This window comes from Coccinella septempunctata, chromosome 4 (assembly GCF_907165205.1).
Source record: "Coccinella septempunctata chromosome 4, icCocSept1.1, whole genome shotgun sequence".
NCBI classification, from domain to species: Eukaryota; Metazoa; Arthropoda; class Insecta; order Coleoptera; family Coccinellidae; genus Coccinella; species Coccinella septempunctata.
The window spans coordinates 39494603-39514581 of record NC_058192.1 but is presented as its reverse complement, the minus strand read 5'-3'; the positions used below and the strand labels follow the sequence as shown (position 1 = coordinate 39514581).

At 37.9% G+C, this 19979-nt stretch overlaps 1 protein-coding gene and 1 long non-coding RNA gene across 2 annotated transcripts; one reads left to right on the top strand and one right to left on the bottom strand.

Annotated features, from left to right (window-relative positions):
- The first annotated feature begins 1366 nt into the window (after window positions 1-1366).
- Window positions 1367-2378, top strand: LOC123311785. The gene is made up of 3 exons (XR_006537511.1): window positions 1367-1770; window positions 2112-2301; window positions 2367-2378. It is a non-coding gene; the product is annotated as an uncharacterized LOC123311785 (long non-coding RNA).
- Window positions 2379-17581: 15203 nt separating this feature from the next.
- LOC123311718 lies at window positions 17582-19093 on the bottom strand. Its single transcript, XM_044895789.1, has 2 exons — window positions 18655-19093; window positions 17582-18575 (listed from the first exon to the last, which is right to left on the bottom strand). The coding sequence occupies exons 1-2, from the start codon at window positions 19091-19093 to the stop codon at window positions 17668-17670; spliced, it is 1347 nt and encodes a 448-aa protein (XP_044751724.1). The 3' UTR covers window positions 17582-17667.
- Window positions 19094-19979: the final 886 nt, after the last annotated feature.

Genomic DNA, 19979 nt, shown 5'->3' with positions numbered 1-19979 from the left:
ATGCTGACTAAACACAATAAACATCACCCCAAAAGCTCAATAGAACGGACAGAGCTGCCACGACATATTGGGGGTAGAGGAATTGTTGATTTGTCCAACCGTATGTCCCAGGAAATTGAAGGACTTCGAAAATATTTCTTGAGCAAGGCAGCTTCGTCAGAACTCCATCGAGTAGTTTGTGTTGCTGATAGTTCTACACCATTAAAGCTACAACAGGATCACTTTGAAACCGTCGAACACTCTGCAGAAAGTAAAATGCAAAAACTGATTGGCAAACCTTTGCATGGGAGGCACCAGAACGAGGTCAACCATGATTACGTCGACATATCTGCGTCGAACTACTGGTTGACTTCCGGAAGGTTGTTTCCTGAGACAGAGGGCTTCATGCTCGCCATCCAGGATCAGGTGATTCCAACAAGAAATTACATGAAGTACATCGCCAAGGATGCCTCAGTGGCGGACGATAGCTGTCGTTATGGCTGTGCGACACATGAAACTATCCAGCACATCACCGGGGGATGTCAGAAGTTCGCGGGCTCGGAGTACAAAAATAGACATGATGCTGTTGCCAAGGTTCTTCACCAAGAATTGGCACTAAAACACCAACTTCTAACTTCGAAAAAGGTTCCTTATTACAATTACCATCCGGATGCTGTGCTGGAAAACGAACATCACAATCTCTACTGGGATCGCACGGTTCTCACAGACCGAAAAATAACCCACAATAGACCAGACCTCATATTGATCAATAAGGATGAGGACAGAGCACTATTCATCGACGTGGCAATTCCAAATAATACCAATCTTCTAGATAGGCACACTGAAAAATTTTCAAAATACAGAGATCTCGAGGAACAGACCAGAAGACAGTGGAAGCTGAAAGATATCAAGACCATCCCTATTGTCATTTCATCTACAGGCCTGATACCGAAGAAACTACTAGAGAACTTGAGGAAACTTCAGTTGGACGAAAATATCTATAGAGTCATGCAGAAGGCGGTACTGCTCGGAACGGCGAGAACTGTACGCAAGTACATGGGGAATGCAGAGGAACACCGTCTGCTCCGACAGGAAGTGCAGGTGGAGCAGGAATCCAACCTACAGCAGGGAGGCGAGGAGCGACCCGGACCCGACCACCACCACGAGCCCGAAAACCTGGAAAGGGCTCTAACAGAGCTTAATCCTTTTGATATCTGAGATATCTGGAATAAGTGAATTTTCCTCTGGAGAGGAGTGTGAAAGCCGCAAGGCTAAAGTCATAATAATGTTTATTTAACATAAATAAACATGATGAGTTACAGAGGTTTTCAATTCTAGAATTTACAACCTGTGCGTAACTATAAATCAACATTTTCACTTTCCTTTAACCTGTGGGTGTACACAACTAAACTTATTTCTCAGTCAACTAACATAATAAACCTTTTGATATGAAACAATACAAGTAAAAAATATTCCGAACAACAAATCAGCTCACAAATCGTGTAGTGGGTGAGATGACAATTCGTAAGTGTATCAACTCGGTAAGTTTATCAACTCAGGTCACTTCATAAATCGGGATAAATTATACCATTCCAGTGCAATTCTTTAAGTTTGATTTATCAGTGTTTCCGCATATTTGCGACCTCTTTCTATAATCCAGAATTTAATTTTCTTTTTAAACTGCTTGTAATTCTTAATTTTTGTCAGATCTTCAGGAATCTTCTTATATATGCGCGGTGCGAGATAATAAAAGTATCTTTGTCCTATTCTTTTCTTTGCTCTTGATGTCTGGTAAGTATTATTTTTAATTCTTGTTGTATATGGATGGTTCTTTTTTTCCAATATTATTTTCCCTTTGCAAATATTAATTATTATTTTGAGTGTGTAGAGCTGCCTCGTGTCTAAAATTTTGGATGTCTGATATAGTGGTTCACTCGGATATGTAATTTTTTTGCCATGAATTATTCTCAATATCCACTTTTGCATGGTATTTAGTTTTTTAAGGTGAACATCATAAACTCCACCCCATCCCAAGATGCCATAATTAATTTGAGAGTGAACCAGGGCATTGAACAATATTATCAAATGTTTAGGGCTTTCAAATATTTCTTCATAATTCTAACTTTATTCAGGAGACCTCTAAGTTTTTTAACTACATGACTAATGTGATGGTCCCATTTCAAGTTGACATCAATTACTATCCCGAGATATTTAATGAATTTTGTCTCCGGAATCTTCATTTCTGGATTTATTTCAAGATGCCCTATTGGACCCAAGGAATATGACGAAAAGGGCATGTATTTTGTTTTGTCAAGGTTTAAGGTGAGTTTGTTCGCTTGAAACCAGTTCTGTATATGTCTGAAATCCTTCTCTGCTTTATGTTTCAGATCGTCCCATGTGTTAGCTCTGTAGTGTATGGCGGTATCATCTGCGAAGCCAATTATACTGCCTTCACTTGTACATCGGGACAAGCTATTAATGTACACTAAAAACAGAAGTGGAACAATGACCGTGCCCTGAGGAACGCCGTAAGTAACTGTCCTTGAAGAACTCCTATCTCCACCTATATCTACAATCTGCTGGCGATTCGTTAAGTAGCTCTTTAGTAGATCAAGGCTTTTGCCGCGGAAACCATAGTTCCACAGTTTATTTAGAAGCCTTTTATGGCAGACAGTGTCAAAAGCTTTGGCAAGATCCACGAATATGCACAAGCTTGGAATTTGTTCATCCAAGCATTCGTATATTTTTCCAGTTAAATCTCCTATAGCATCCTCCGTAGATCTACCTTGTCTAAATCCATATTGGCTCTTCTCTAATATGCCTTTGTGCTCCAGAAATTTTATCATTCTTTTTTTTAAATTTTTTCTATTATTTTAGACACATTTGAAATCAATGAAATAGGCCTATAGTTAGATATTTCGGTCTTATCTCCACCTTTATAAAGAGGTTTTATTAGGCCTATCTTTAATATGTTCGGAAAAATACCATTTTCGAAACAACAATTGATAACATTGGAAAGGGGTTCGGAGATTTCCTCCTTTATCTGTTTCAGTGTCTCTGCACGTATGCCGTCTATTCCTGATGACTTCCCATTTTTTAAACTTTCAATGATATTTTCGACTTCCTTCGGATCTGTAGTAGCCATAAAGAAAGTTTCACTTTGAATCTTATCCGTTGACATTAGAAATCCTTAATTTTCTTTGATATTGATTTGGTGTAACGTGTTAAACATTCAATTGATGATTTATAACAACAAAAGTTTGCAGGTTAGGTTTTTGTTTTGATCGAATTCGATCTTCCGTATATGCGAACTACCGATTGGTACGAGATACGATAAAAGAAAAATGACCCTTATCTCTGTTATTTGATGACAAATGTTATAAGTTAGACAATATGTGCATTGATAGATCGCAAATGGGTTGCCTAGCTAAATCAGGGGCCAACAGTGGCGGCTGGTCTGTGAGGGCTATAGGGCAACAACCCCCCCCCATACAAGAAATCACAAGAAATCAATCCTTTTATGCTATTTACCTTCCCATAGATTTTTAATGGAAATATTATTATATATTCCACGGTTATTTATATATTTTATTAATGTAAAACTTTCATGCGACTCCTGCAGTTTTGTTTATTTCAATCATAATCTAGCAGTTCGTCCCTGCATGGGCGATGAATCGTATAGCCCCGAATTCTTGCATTCGGACAGTCATTCGGCTCCAGCCGCAACTCTTCGTGTCGGTCATTCTAAGGAGTAAAAGAGCTACGATAAAAGTCGCCCCTATCCGCTTCAGTCTAGCCGCTGCCCGCTAGCGTGTGTTCGTATTTGTTTACGTTTTGAAATCATGGCGGACAATAGTGTTCAAAATATTTTAAAAACTGATTTCGCGAGGCTTTCGCTGGCGGAAAAATGCCGTATTTAACTGCTGGGTAGACCGACTCCCGATTTAAATTTAACCCAGGCAGATAAAACTCCAAAAACTTCTTACGCAAGACGATTCTCAAGACAAGTGTATAACAAGTGAGAACGTATGGGCAAGGGCAGGATTTAGAGATTTGAAGCACCTAAATGAAAAAATTAAGAAGCATGAGCTATCTTCCAAGCATGTAAATTGTTCGACAAAATTAGCTTTTCTGGTTACGACTAATATCGCTGCTCAATTAGATTCAGCTTACCGGAGTAATATTATTAAGCACAACGAGCAAGTAGATAAGAACAGATATGTTTTAAAAATAATTATGAATTGCATCAAATTTTGCGGAAAACTGGTTTTAAAATTTCATATTTTTATTATTATTCTAAAAGTAGCCCCCTAGTGAACTAGATCACGAGCCGCCACTGGGGGCCAATAGTGTTAAATAATGTTAACTTTTATCAACTTTTTTTGATCTACTACCCTCATTTGTTATTTATGAAAATCCAGCATGAGTCGACAGAATATTACACGAGGAATCAAGAAAACATGGGTTGCCTAGTTTTCCCTTGGTACCATTATGAGGGTGCCAGGTACAAACAGGTAGACAACCACCATTTATATACCCTCTTCAGTTATTTAATTGTTTTCTTTTTAATGAAAGGTTACTTTATTCCATATTTCACAGTATTAGGTTGCCTGGTCAAAAGTGGGGCACATCCATGGTTGCCTAGATTTTATATGTTAAGGTTTAAACGCTAGCAGGGAGATTGACAGAGAGTTCAGAAAGACGATTTTTCCGATCCAATAAAAAAGATTTTGATTGCAGAGATTGTACTGAGCTGGCGATGAAGTTGGGTACCACTTTATGCAGGGGTCTGCCAGCTTCCCACGTATTTACGGGCTGTGATTACACAGCTGCGTTTTATAACAAGGGGAAATCCAAGCCTACTCGAATATTTTCAAAACGAAGAGACATCCGAGAAATATTCGCATCATTGACAGATCCAGCAGATCTTTTCGTCGGAGAGAAAATTGAATGCGTTCAGGAGTTAACTACTCTTATTTATGCCATCAAACAGTGTATAAGCGTCAATGATGCTGGATATCGGGTGTTCCAAAAAACATATGGAACAAAGGAAAACAAAGACAAATTTATGTAAAAGGTTAGAGGCATCGACTCAAATTTGATCCCACCATGCTGGATTTCACTAAAACAAAAAATTTTGCGTACAATTTTTGTTAACGCAATGTAGCTTTATGCATCTGATCAGTGTTGTGTCAAAGTCAACGCATATACTAAGGAAAACGAGGGAGAAATTTATTTTGAGGAGAATACTTCTGATGATTCAGAATCAAAATAAATTTCCATGTTTATGTATCGTTTTATTATAGTATTGATAAATAAATGTGTGAATGAAAAAAATTTGAAATTATTATTAATATTAAATCTGTTTCAATTCCACCATTCAATCGATGAGGCACCCTCCTAAGATCGGAAAAATCGTCTTTCTGAACTCTCTGTCGATCTTCCTGCTAGCGTTTAAACCTTAACATATAAAGTCTAGGCAACCATGAATGTGCCCCACTTTTGACCAGTCAACCTAATACTGTGAGATATGGAATAAAGTAACTTTTCATTAAAAAAAAAAACAATTAAATAACTGATGGGGTACCTGTTTGTACCTGGCAACCTCATAGGAGTACCAAGGGAAAACTAGGCAACCCATGTTTTCTTGATTCCTTGGGTAATATTCTGTCAACTTATGCTGGATTTTCATAAATAACAAATGAGGGTAGTAGATCAAAAAAAGTTGATGAAAGTTAACATTATTTAACACTATTAGCCACTGATTTAGATAGGCAACCCATTTGCGATCTATCAATGTCATGTCATGTCATCATCAAATAACAGATCAGGGTATATATTTCTTATATCGTATCTTAGACTAGTGGTGGTATTCCGCTTTCATCTGTAAGCCAATCTGTAACTTTTCATAAGCTTGCAGGAATATTGCAATTCTGGACGTTTTTATTGATCTGTAGCTTACAGGAATCCGTAACTTTTTACGATAAGTAGTTCAAAAGTAACACTGTTAATAAAATAGTTACAGGAACATTTCCAGAATTGCATTATTTACGAATCTGTGAATCGGACACTGACAGATCGACCGTACACTACAGATTCGTAACCTACAGATGAAAAGCATAATACAACCATAGATGTCAATGTGTGTGATACATTATTCGAGGGTTAGGTCTGATTCTCTGCGCGTTCATAGGGTTCGGAAATGGAAGACAAACAACTGGTGGTCTTTGAGTCGGAAGTGGCCATTTTGTGATCTTTTTTGGGGTGAGAAGTAATTTCTGGTGAAAGATTTTCTGGAAGTTTGGAGAATACAGCCATCCATTAGTGGGATTTATTGTTGGAATCGATTGATTCACGTCCTTACGAGACAATTTACCGCCGTATTTTCTGCTGGCCGATCCTTCTCCAAAAGGAGGATTAGTTTGGAAATTTGGAAAGAAATCCAGAGAGAATTTTCCAACCAAAACTGAAAAATGTTACATCAAAATAACTTGAAATTTTCTAAGGAATCTATTTCTGCAGTTCAGTAGTTTCCCGTATAAATATGGGTGAGGTTCCTCGTGAAAGACCCTGTATATGTATAAGTTATATGGTCCGTACTATGTTCATCACGGACACCTAATAATAATAATAATAACGAGAGACGGAGAATGCTACAGCTCACCACTGCCTCGACACTCTGAAGCAAAAGTTAAGTCTGTATGCAGAACGCCTGAGGAGATATAAAAGCAATTATAGCCGAAAAAGAGACAACAATTCATTCGAAAAGTCGGAAGAAACTTTCTACCGGTCACTCACATCGTCTGATGTAGAAAATAGAAAGTTACCACCAAAGGAAGCCATAGAACAATTCTGGACCGAACAATTATCAACGAAACCTCAGTTCAATGGAGATACCGGATCGATTGAAGATGAAAAATCTGAAGCTATAAAATATGAGCCGATGCAGCATGACAAGATCACAATTGAAGAAGTAAAATCAGCTATCAGAGGACTACACAACTGTAAAGAACCTGGGCCTGATGGATAACAGAACTTCTGGATCAAGTTGATCCAGAAGATCAAGAAACTTTGGATCATGCATGACAAATTGACCTCCGCAATAAATGATGTCATTGAAAATCCTGAAAGAATGCCAGTATTCCTTACACATGGCACAACTTACCTGTTACCTAAAGACCAAAGGAATACAGAAGACCCATCCAAATACCGACCAATCACATGTCTTCCAACGATGTACAAATTAATCACATCGTGCATTTCAAATCGAATTCACAACCATTGCGAAAGGAATAACATCATCGCCATGCAACAGAAAGGATACACCAAAGACAGCCGAGGGTGCAAAGAACAGCTAATAATTGATTCAGTTATCTGCAATCAAGCGTTCTCCAAGCGGAGGAATCTTTACGCTGCGTACATAGACTATAAAAAAGCTTTCGATTCTATACCCCACGAATGGCTCTTGACGATCTTGAAGATTTACAAGGTGGATCCCAATATTGTTAAGTTCCTGAAAAACGCCATGTCAACCTGGTGTACTAGTCTTCAAATGAAAGCAGCAGATTGCTGAATTACAACAGGACCTATTCCAATAAGACGCGGAATTTTCCAAGGAGACTCGCTGAGTCCTCTGTGGTTCTGCATGGCCCTGAATCCCTTGTCTCATAGATTGAATTCTACGGACTACGGATTTTCCAGCAAGAGCGGCAGTAGAACTATGATGAAACCGAATCATCCTCTTTACATGGACGATTTGAAACTCTTCGCATCTACCAAAAAACAAATGCAACAGATGCCGAAAATGGTGGAAGGATTCTCGGAAGACATCAAAATGAAGTTTGGATTAGAAAAATGTCGACTGCTGAACATAACGAGGGGGAAAATAGAAGATGGTACGTTCAAACTCAAGGAAGGTGCAGAAATTGAAGCATTGAAGGAAGGAGACACATACAAGTATCTAGGCATAAAACAGGCAAGAAAAATCAATCAGACCCAGATGAAGAAAGAATTAACGGAGGAGTTCACCCGAAGATTGAGAAGGATAATGAGAACTGGTCTTGACAGCAAGAATCTCATAAAAGCGATTAACACCTACGCTTGCTCGGCGCTGAGCTATTTATTCGGTATCATCTCTTGGACGAACACCGATTTAGCAGCCTTACAGAGAAAAATAAGGATGATGCTGACTAAACGCAATAAACATCACCCCAAAAGCTCAATAGAACGGACAGACCTGCCACGACATCTTGGGGGTAGAGGAATTGTTGATTTGTCCAACCGTATGTCCCAGGAAATTGAAGGACTTCGAAAATATTTCCTGAGCAAGGCTGCTTCGTCAGAACTCCATCGAGTAGTTTGTGTTGCTGATAGTTCTACACCGTTAAAGCTACAACAGGATCATTTGGAAACCGTTGAACACTCTGCAGAAAGTATGATTGGCAATCCTTTGCATGAAAGGCACCAGAACGAGGTCAACCATGATTACGTCGACATATCTGCGTCGAACTACTGGTTGACTTCCGGAAGGTTGTTTCCTGAGACAGAGGGCTTCATGCTCGCCATCCAAGATCAGGTGATTCCAACAAGAAATTATATGAAATATATCGCCAAGGTTGCCTCAGTGGCGGACGATAGCTGTCGTTATGGCTGTGCGACACATGAAACTATCCAGCACATCACCGGGGGATGTTTGAAGTTCGCGGGCACGGAGTACAAAAATAGACATGATGCTGTTGCCAAGATTCTTCACCAAGAATTGGCACTAAAACACCAACTTCTGAGTTCGAAAAAGGTTCCTTATTACAATTACCATACGGATGCTGTGTTGGAAAATGAACACCACAAGCTCTACTGGGATCGCACGGTTCTGACAGACCGGAAAATAACCCACAATAGACCAGACCTCATATTGCTCAATAAGGATGAGGGCGGGCACTATTCGTCGATGTGGTGATTCCAAATAATAACAATATTCTAGATAGGCACACTGAAAAAATTTCAAAGTACAGAGATCTCGAGGAGCAAACCAGAAGACAGTGGAAGCTGAAAGATATCAAGACCATCCCTATTGTCATTTCATCTACAGGCCTGATACCGAAGAAACTACTGGAGAACTTGAGGAAACTTCAATTGGACGAAAATATCTATAGAGTCATGCAGAAGGCGGTACTGCTCGGAACGGCGAGAACTGTACGCAAGTACATATATGGGGAATGCAGAGGAACACCGTCTACTCCGACAGGAAGTGCGGGTGGAGCAGGAATCCAACCTACTGCAGGGAGGCGAGCGACCCGGACCCGACCACCACTACGAGCCCGAAAACCTGGAAAGGGTTCCAACAGAGCTTAATCCTTTTGATATCTGAGATATCTGGGATAAGTGAATTTTCCTCTGGAGAGGAGTGTGAAAGCCGCAAGGCTAAAGTCATAATAGGAGGAATCTTTACGCTGCGTACATAGACTACAAAAACGCATTCGATTCTATACCTCACGAATGGCTCTTGACGATCTTGACGATTTACAAGGTGGATCCCAATATTGTTAAGTTCCTGAAAAACGCCATGTCAACCTGGCGTACTAGTCTTCAAATGAAAGCAGCAGATTGCTCCATTACAACAGGACCTATTCCAATAAGACGCGGAATTTTCCAAGGAGACTCGCTGAGCCCTCTGTGGTTCTGCATGGCCCTGAATCCCTTGTCTCATAGATTGAATTCTACGGACTACGGATTTTCCATCAAGAGCGGCAGTAGAACTATGATGAAACTGAATCATTTTCTTTACATATTCTTGATCCTAAGTCGCGTTTTAGCTGTGCTCGGAAGTACACGTGTGTTATCAGCGGTCCACATTATCTCTTCCAAGTCATATGCTATACAAACGTACGTAGATAAATATTCTATTCATTAATTATTGTGACAAATAATAAACAAACACCGGATTCTGAATTTTCATAATACTAGTTGTCCTGAGGGCGACTAAAACAATAATACTATGGCTAACAGCCTTCAATGGCAAACAGTAAAGAAAAGAAAATTCTCAAACCTTTCGCCAGAAATAAATGAAAATTCACCAATTGAAACCAGCAATAGATTCCAATATCTCAACAAGGAAAACGAGAGTGATGATATTACAGAATCATCACCGAAAATACCAAAACCACCACCCATTTTTATACACGGAGTTACAAACTTCCCAGAAATGATTGAACTTCTATCAATCGCTATTGCTGATGAACAATATTATTCAAAAACTTTGACCAACAATTGTGTAAAGATAAACGTCACAAATCCAGAAACCTACAAATAACTAGTAAAATTCCTGAGAGAAAAAAATATCATTTTTCATACCTATCAAATTAAACAAGACAGAGCCTACAGGGTAGTTGTCAGACACCTTCATCCCAGTATTCCAACAACTGACATAAAAGCAGACATAGAAAAACACGGACATAAAGTCAGGAACATCAGTATTATAAGAGATCGAATGAAAAATCCACTTCCGCTTTTTTATGTGGACTTGGAACCAAACGAAAACAATAAATATATATACAAATTGGAGTTCATCTTAAATCAGAAAATAAGCATCGAAACATCAAAAAGAAAAAAAGAAATTATACAATGCACTAGATGCCAAGAATATGGACACTCCAAAACTTATTGCAATAGACCATACATGTGCGTAAAATGTGTTATTCAGCATGATTCTAAAACTTGCCAGAAACCAAAATCGACTCCAGCAAGATGTGCATTATGTGGGGCTGATCATCCGTCCAACTACAAAGGATGCCAGGTATATAAACTCATATCAAAAACGAAAAACAACAATAAAAACCCCCCGCAATATGACAGACAACAGAACATTCCAGAAACAATTCAAGAAACAGAACAAACAAACAACCAGACAAACAACCAACAAACAAACAACCAAAAGGAGTGTCTTACGCTCAAGCCCTTCAGCGAAATAACGAACATGAAAATCCACCCTCTCAGAGACAAAACTCTTCCTTAGAAACCATGATGAATAGTTTCCTTTCCGACCTGAAATTCATGATCACGCAGATGATGAACCAGAATCAGATTATGCTCAATCTGCTCACAACACTCGTGAATAAACTTCATTAAAATTCAACAGCTTCATCCGCATAGCTTCATGGAACGCGAACGGCCTTCCAAACCACAAAAATGAGCTTAAAGCTTTTATGAACCTATATAAAATTGACATAATGCTGATATCAGAAACCCACTTCACTGAAAGAACGTATTTCCAGATCCCACACTATACTACATATTCTGCCGAACATCCAAGTGGTAGAGCGCAGGGTGGGTCAGCTATACATATTCGGAGCAATATCAAACACCATACACTGCCAAATTTTGTCACAGAAAAAATACAAGCTACAAATATAACAGTACACACAGAAACGTGGAGCTTCGACATATCAGCAATTTATTCACCACCACGACACAATATAACCGAGAACCAATATACGGAGTTTTTCCAAAACTTCAGGCGAAGATTCATAATTGGAGGAGATTGGAATGCGAAGCATAACCACTGGGGATCACGGCTAATAAACCCTAAAGGACGCAACCTGAAGGAGGTGATAACAAGAAGAAATTTTCAAGTGGTTTCGTACGGAACACCAACATACTGGCCAACTGACCCGAACAAAATACCAGACATCTTAGACTTCTTCGTCACAAATGGAATAAATAGGAATTATATCAGGCTGAACCAAATGCAGACCTATCATCGGATCACTCACCAATCTTTATGACCTTGAGTACAACTGCAATGTTCCGGGAGAAAAAAAGTACACTCACAACATCTAAAACCAACTGGAAACTATTCCAACAAATAGTAAGTGACAACATAAGACTAGACATTGAACTCAAAGAAACTGAAGAATTAGAAGAAGCTGCAAGGTATATAACAGAAATAATCCAGAGAGCAGCCTGGGAATCCACACCAACCCCATCAGAACAGGATGATATCGAAAAGAAATTACCACGGCGAATTCGAGAACTGGTAATTGAAAAACGACAAGCTAGAAGTAGATGGCAAAGATCCCGTAACCCAGCAGATAAAACAATTTATAATCACTTATGCAGAAAACTACACAAAACTCTTGAAGATTACTACAACTCCCAATTTGAACACCACATTCAAAATATAGACAACAACAGTGAGCACAACATCTGGAAAGCCACGAAAAAGTATAAGAGACCTATTTATTTTTTATTTATTTATTTTATTTAACTACAAATGAATACAAACAGGTACAAACCCAAAAACAGTATTCACAAATTCAAATACCATTACACTGTGCAACGAGAATCCACTCCATTAAATACTATCATTCATCTATTACACATTAACAAAAAAAAAATATATATATACACTTTTATACATATACTCATTTACATATACAATCATCAAAATACTCTACAATGATCAAAAGAAAGTACAGAAAACACGAAGAAAAAGAGTCAAACCGACCGACCTCATCAGTGGGAAAAGCCTTCCCTCAACCGTCTTTTTAGACGACCAATAGAGAAGCTAAACAAATCAAAATCACAACAACGAATTGCTTCATTGCATGTTGTTAGCATCCTAGTTAGTGGGGAATTCTTCGAAATATTCGTTCTTTTAAAAGGAGGGTAGAAAAAATCCTGACGTCGCAATCTGAGATCTGGAACCGAAAACGGTATCTGCTGAAGGACATGTGACACCTGAAGACAGTTATTCAAAATTTTAAACAAAAATAAAATGTCAGATAATTTCCTTCTATCCGAAAGTCTTACTATATTAAATTTCTCACGAGCTTCCGTGTAATCATGATTTTCGATTATTATGTTTCTTCTAAAAGAGATAAATTTCAGAAATTTGTTTTGTACGCTTTCAAGTCGTCTTATGTAACAGCTATATTGGGGATTCCATATCACGGACGCGTAATTCAACCTACTGAATACGAAGGAATAATACAGCGTAGCGAGAGTCCCACTCTCTCTGAATGAACGGCCATGACGAAAAATATACCCGAGCATTCTATAGCTTGACTTAATAACCTTCTCTATATGTTGATCAAATAACAACTTCGAATCAAATATTACTCCCAAATCTTTAATATTGGTCAAACGTTGAAGGTAACGATTGTGAATTTCATACGAAAAATCTATTACCTTGAAATTTCTTGTAAAAGTTAGCACGTGACATTTTTCTAAATTCAAAAAGAGAGAGTTTGCCTTACAATAGTCCGAGAGTCGATCAAGATCGCTCTGAATTTTTAGACAGTCATCCAAGCTAATTACTATTCGGTATAATTTCAAATCATCGGCATAAAGTAAAAACTGCGTATGATGAAAGCAAGTCGAGATATCATTAATATAAACTAAAAACAGCAAAGGCCCCAGGTGTGAACCCTGAGGCACTCCAGAAGTATTATAAAACATATTTGATCTTGTGCCATTTATAGTAACAAACTGACTTCGGTTCGAGATATAGGACTCCAGCCAACGCAACAAATCCCCACAAATTCCAACTTCAGCGAGTCGACGCGTCAAAACAGAATGACTTATTTTATCAAAAGCTTTCTGGAAATCGGTGTAAATAACATCAGTCTGACAACGGTTCTCAATACTGTCCTGAAGGTACTCAAAAAAGGTGAGAAGGTTTGTTTCAACATTCCTTCCCTTGAAAAAGCCGTGTTGTTGGTCAACTATAATCCGCTTTAGATGGCTAGCCAGATATTTATGAATTAGTGATTCGAATAATTTAGGTATTGCCGAAATGATACTAATGGGCCGATAGTTTGTTATGAGCTTCTTCGGACCAGCTTTATGAATCGGGATAATAGAAGACGTTTTCCATAAGTCAGGAAAAATGCCTGTCGATAGTGAGCTGTTGAAAATTATAAAAAGTGGAGCGCTAAGAGTGTTATGACATTTTTTTAAAAATATAGGAGGAATTCCGTCAGGACCGGGGCCCTTCGAAGCATCTAAACCTCTAAGCGCCGAAGATATTTCTTCTTTACTCAATGATACGCTACTTAAATAGTTGCTACTGTAAATATTCTCTATTTCATCCAAATTATGAATTGCAACTTTGTCCTGTTCGAACACGCTTTTAAAAAACTCTGCAAAAAGTCCAGAAACGTCTTCAGGCGTCGTTGCTTCCCTATCCTCATAATTCATTTCAGATGGAAAGTTGCCGCCCTTGTTTTTGTGAGATACAAATTTAAAAAAATCCTTTGAGTTATGCGAAATTCTGCTTTCAATGTTATGAATGTAGCTCAGGTAATCAGATGTTATCGATCTTTTTGATATCCGCCGGAGATAACGGTACTGAGCTAAGTCGCCCGAACTCTTATAGATTTTCCATTTTTTATGATGAAAGTTTTTTTGTCTGATCAATTTTATAGTTTTTTTTTTTTGAAATATGGGGGAAACTTCCGATTAACATTGAATTTTCTGACATTTTCCTCAATAACCTTTTCCAGAATACTATAAAAAGTCTCCACTTTTTCATTTGCACTCCTGTGATCCAAAATAGACTGCCAATCAATTTGAGACAACTTAAAATTAATCAGATCATAATCTGCCTTTTTAAAATTTAACATTGGAACATTTAACCCTCTCTTAAGGGGCGAAACATACTCTACATCTAAATAATACTCCAAACATGGGTGATAAGCATCTTCCGCTACAAAAGGATTATCGCACCTGGTCAAATTAACTATTTTGTGTTTATTACACAACACTAAGTCCAAAATTCGATTATGCGAGTTTTGAATATGATTAAATTGTATCAATTCAGAATAATTCAAAGCACCTATAACACGAAAACCTCCAATCCGAAAAACAACTGGGGAATGAGCCAACTCCGACGAGGAAAAATCAAAAACCTTCGCTCTACACTTGTCAACAGTACTCAAACCGAATGATCCGCACCCAGGCTACAACGACACAGAAGTTGAATCTTTCCTCGATGTTGCGTGCCAGATGTCTCTCCCCATAAAGCCTTTCAAACCCAAGGAAGTTCTTCAAGAAATAAGAAGGCTAAAAAATAAGAAAGCCCCTGGTTTCGATTTGATTACTGCAGAAATTTTGAAGAAACTGCCACAAAAGGCTATACTACTCCTCAACATTATATTCAACCGTATGATGAGCCTTTCCTACTTCCCGACTATCTGGAAATATGCCGAGATAATAATGATCCATAAACCGAACAAACCTGAAAACGACGTGGGATCTTACAGGCCCATAAGCCTTCTACCAATTTTGGGCAATTTATTGGAAAAACTTGTACTCAAAAGATTGAAGAAGGATATAGATTTTTTCACAATACTACCCAACCATCAACTTGGATTCAGGGAAAACCATTCGGCAAGCCATCAAATACATCGTGTGATGAACACCATATCAAGAAGCCTTGAAGACAATAAATACTGTACAGCTGTATTCCTGGACTCATCCCAAGCGTTTGACAAGGTTTGGCATAATGGCTTACTCTTCAAACTGAAAAAACTTCTTCCACAGCCATACTATTTAATTATGAAATCATACCTTACCAACCGATATTTTGCTGTGAAACAGGGTGATGCTCTATCTGAACCAACTGAAATAAAAGCAGGAGTACACAGGGCAGTATACTGGGTCCACTGCTTTATCTGATATGTACATCAGACATTCCAGAAAATCAGAACACTACGATAGCCTCATTTGCAGACGACATAGCAACACTCACAGCCCACGAAAACGCAGCTACAGCTTCCGAAAAGCTCCAAGAACATCTGAATGAACTGGAGAATTGGTATCGAAAATGGCGCCTTACCATCAATGAAACAAAATCAGTCCAAGTCACATTCACCAACAAACGAAACATATGTCCACCAGTTAAGATGAATGAGAACCAAATCCCAGTTAGAACAGAAGCCAAATATCTAGGAATCCACTTAGACCAACGACTCACGACCACACATTCAAGCTAAGAAGACCCAAATCAATATGAAATTTCGACAAATATACTGGCTAATAGGCAGAAAATCCAAGTTATCTCTCCAAAATAAAGTATTGATTTACAAAGCCATAATTAAACCCATATGGAAATACGGGATTCAATTCTGGGGATGTGCCAAAACATCGAACATCAAAATAATACAGAGAGTCCAATCCAAAATCCTTCGAGCTTTAACAGATGCTCCATGGTACGTCTCAAACTTCACCATACATAATGATTTGAAAATCCCCTTCATTACTGATGAGATAAAAAAACGCTCAAAAAAAATCTACAAAATCTGGAAGGACATGAAAACAGCTGCATAGACCAACTAGCGGAAAACCCGTTCAACAGAAGAAGGTTGCAGAAAACATGGCCAATTGACTTCAATTGAAGTGTGAATAAGAAGTTTCAATAAGTTTGATAACTTCTACATGACATTTTAATATCATCATATTTACTTATTACTTGTGAAAAGTAGATTGTAAATTTCAATAAAGGTTATAAAAAAAAACAAAAAAATTTTCTTTACATGGACGATTTGAAACTCTTCGCATCTACCAAAAAACAGATGCAACAGATGCTGAAAATGGTGGAAGGATTCTCGGAAGACATCAAAATAAAGTTTGCATTGAAAAAATTTCGACTGCTGAACATAAAGAGAGGGAAAATAGAAGATGGTAGGTCAAACTCAAGGAGGTGCAGAAATTGAAGCATTGAAGGAAGGAGACACATACAAGTATCTAGGCATAAAACAGGCAAGAAAAATCAATCAGACTCAGATGAAGAAAGAATTAACGGAGGAGTTCACCCGAAGATTGAGGAGGATAATGAGAACTGGTCTTAACAGCAAGAACCTGATAAAAGCGATTAACACCTACGCTTGCTCGGCGCTGAGCTATTCATTTGGTATAATCTCTTGGACGACCACCGATTTAGCAGCTTTACAGAGAAAAATACGGACGATGCTGACTAAACACAATAAACATCACCCCAAAAGCTCAATAGAACGGACAGAGCTGCCACGACATCTTGGGGGTAGAGGAATTGTTGATTTGTCCAACCGTATGTCCCAGGAAATTGAAGGACTTCGAAAATATTTCCTGAGCAAGGCTCCTTCGTCAGTAATTTGTGTTGCTGATAGTTCTAAGTAGATAGGCAACACCGGTTCGAGCACAAAAAGTGTAGTTTTTACATGTAAATTCCCATAAGGAAGTCTAAGGTCGATTTTGCAGAAATCGGTCAATTTTGAAAATTTTTCTAAGTCCTGTTCAAGGTCATCCAGTAGGCGGGTCTGAGAGGGTGAGAGGAGAGTGGGGGAGAGGGTGATGAGTTTGACGATGAGGGGTGTGAGGTTGAGCGGGTTCGAGTTCGAGATTTTGTTTCGTACTTTTCTAACGTCGGGATTCGAACTCAGGACTTTTGCGTTACAAGATAGATAGAAGGTACCTTAGCGTTGGTATTAGAGATACGTCATGCTTTTTAGGGTGGTAATGAGGAGATATGTCGCTAGTCAAATAATGTAGAACAGCTGAATGCTTTCATTTTTATTTTTCAAATCATGAGTGAAAGGGTAATGGTGAGTCATTAATTGAAACCTTGTGAAAGAAAAATCATTTATTTTATTCACAGTAACATTGATATTTGTTTGATTAAAACAGAGTGATCACTGAAAAAAAAAATTTAAATCATATAGTCAACAATTTTTCCAACATTGAAATCTTCTTCCTAGGTTCATCATATTCTTCAATCTTGCGTTTATTGAGTGAATAATGACCCCACGGTAGAGTGTTGAATGTTCCGGTCACCAAACATCGTTTATCATCCTCAGGACTTAAAGCTATTTTTTCCTGTGTCAGTGAATACACATGATGTTCCTTCGCCTGAATTAAATTTTGGGAAATAATTTTATGTTTCCATGTTTCTAAACATTCAATGTAATCATCAAAACATAATCTGTTCTTAACGATTGATTTTTTAATACCCTTAGCTTTCTTAGTGGTACCATAATTTCGACACATGGATTCAATTTCATCCGCTTCATACTCTTCTTCCACCCATTGTTGTTTTTTTATATTGAGATCATCCGTAAAAGTTTTCGCTGCATATAGTTTAGACCTGAGACCAACATAATCGGTCATAGGTATTCCATTGTTTTCATCCTTCATCATTCCTAATACCTTTTTATTAACTTGAGGAATACCGTAAGTATTATTCTTGGGATAATCTGAGGTATCAAATCTTTCATAACAGTCAAGTTTCATTCTTTTATAAGGATCTTCAGAGACCTCATAAATAAGAGAATCGGTATCAGTATATAAGATGGTACAGCCAGCACTGAAAGCTTCATTCATGTAGTGGTAATGGAAGTCATAAATAGTAGTTTTAGCCAAATCCAAGATACTCATTCCCACATAAATTGGCTTGTTTAAATAGATCTGCAGCTTTTGCATTTCAACAGCTACCAAGTTCTCATTGAAAATAACACAGTTCTTGAATTCAGGTTTGGAGATATAAGTTTCCATCCCATATCTTCCTTTCCATTTTGTCAGAAGGTGGACATTAACCCTTTTCCGAATATTCTCCATCGTTTTTCCTGTAACAAAAGTAAATAATATGTAGATATCTGTATAGGAAATCATATAAATGTAGTTTGAATGGATATAACAACTCACCAAAAACAGCATTGTTCATCAGTTTAAAGAGATTCTTCTCGAACTCATTTTTGGCATTCTTTCTCAGATCCGTATTGAGGTCGATGTAAGACTTGAGCCATGTAGATTGCTTGAACTTGAGCACTCGATGTATTTTTGTTATAATCAATCCATTCTTCAATGCTTGCTTCAGATTTCTGTAGTGGATGACATATTTCTTCTTTTGATGTAATGTGGCCATGAGTTTAGCGTTTTGATGAGATGCATAACAAGGTGTTTGAGTTTTAGAGTTGTAATGTTCTGGACAGAATGGAAGATCTTTGTGCAGATCATGCAATTCTCTAGGATATTCGAGATCGACTTCTAAAATATAACCCTCCGAAGCATCATCAGGAATTTGCAAGACATTTCTATTTGTATCGGTCCACGTAAAACCGCCGTATGGTAGACATTGTGACATTGCCCATCCATATTGATTGTTAACATCAAAGTACATGAAGTAATTTTCTGGTTTAGTTGAATCATAGTTTGGTATATACTTGTTGTTCGCATGTGCTCGTCGTTTACCACATACTTGACTAAGGCCGCCCCGAATTCCTCTTTCAACAAACAAAAACATATCAACATCTGTGAGAAGTTCTAATTCCTGTTTTGTATATTTCAACATAGCATCCCACGTATATCCTGGTAAAGTAAAATAATGCGCAGGATCTAATCCATAAGTCTTATGACAGCTCGATCGAAATTGTTCAAATACGTCAGCCAGCAATAGAATGTCAGTTTTCATGTGGAGATCGCTGTATTCGCCCAAATTCTGACATTTGAATTTATTCCACACAAGTTGTGCTCTCTCATATCTTCTTCGTGGACATTGCCTACCATCCAATTTGTAGAATGCTTCAATAGGTGGAAGAGAAGTTTCATCGAATCGGTCATGGGAATCGATATAATCATATGGCATTACCCCTTTGTTCGTAAGAAGACTGATATGTTCTTCAGATTCCTCAGAAAATTGTGTTTTCAAGTTCGGAAACTCTTCTAAATAGGACGCCAGTTGGTCTAAAGAAGAAGCCATGAATCGGAAACTATCAATGAATCGGAAATTAATGTGATAATCATCATAGTGTTTGGTGAAACTGATATATTTCTCCTTGGTTATCATCGATTATTTCATTTCGGAGATATCGCAGGATTAAGAGAAAATTTGGACTAAGAAATATTTCATTCTACATAGACATGATACATTCATTCGATCTGCTGATAACAGAATAAACTAACGTATGAAAATTATGCGGTATTTTCATTATTGCTTAGCACATCTTCTTGAATTCATACAGGCTAAATAA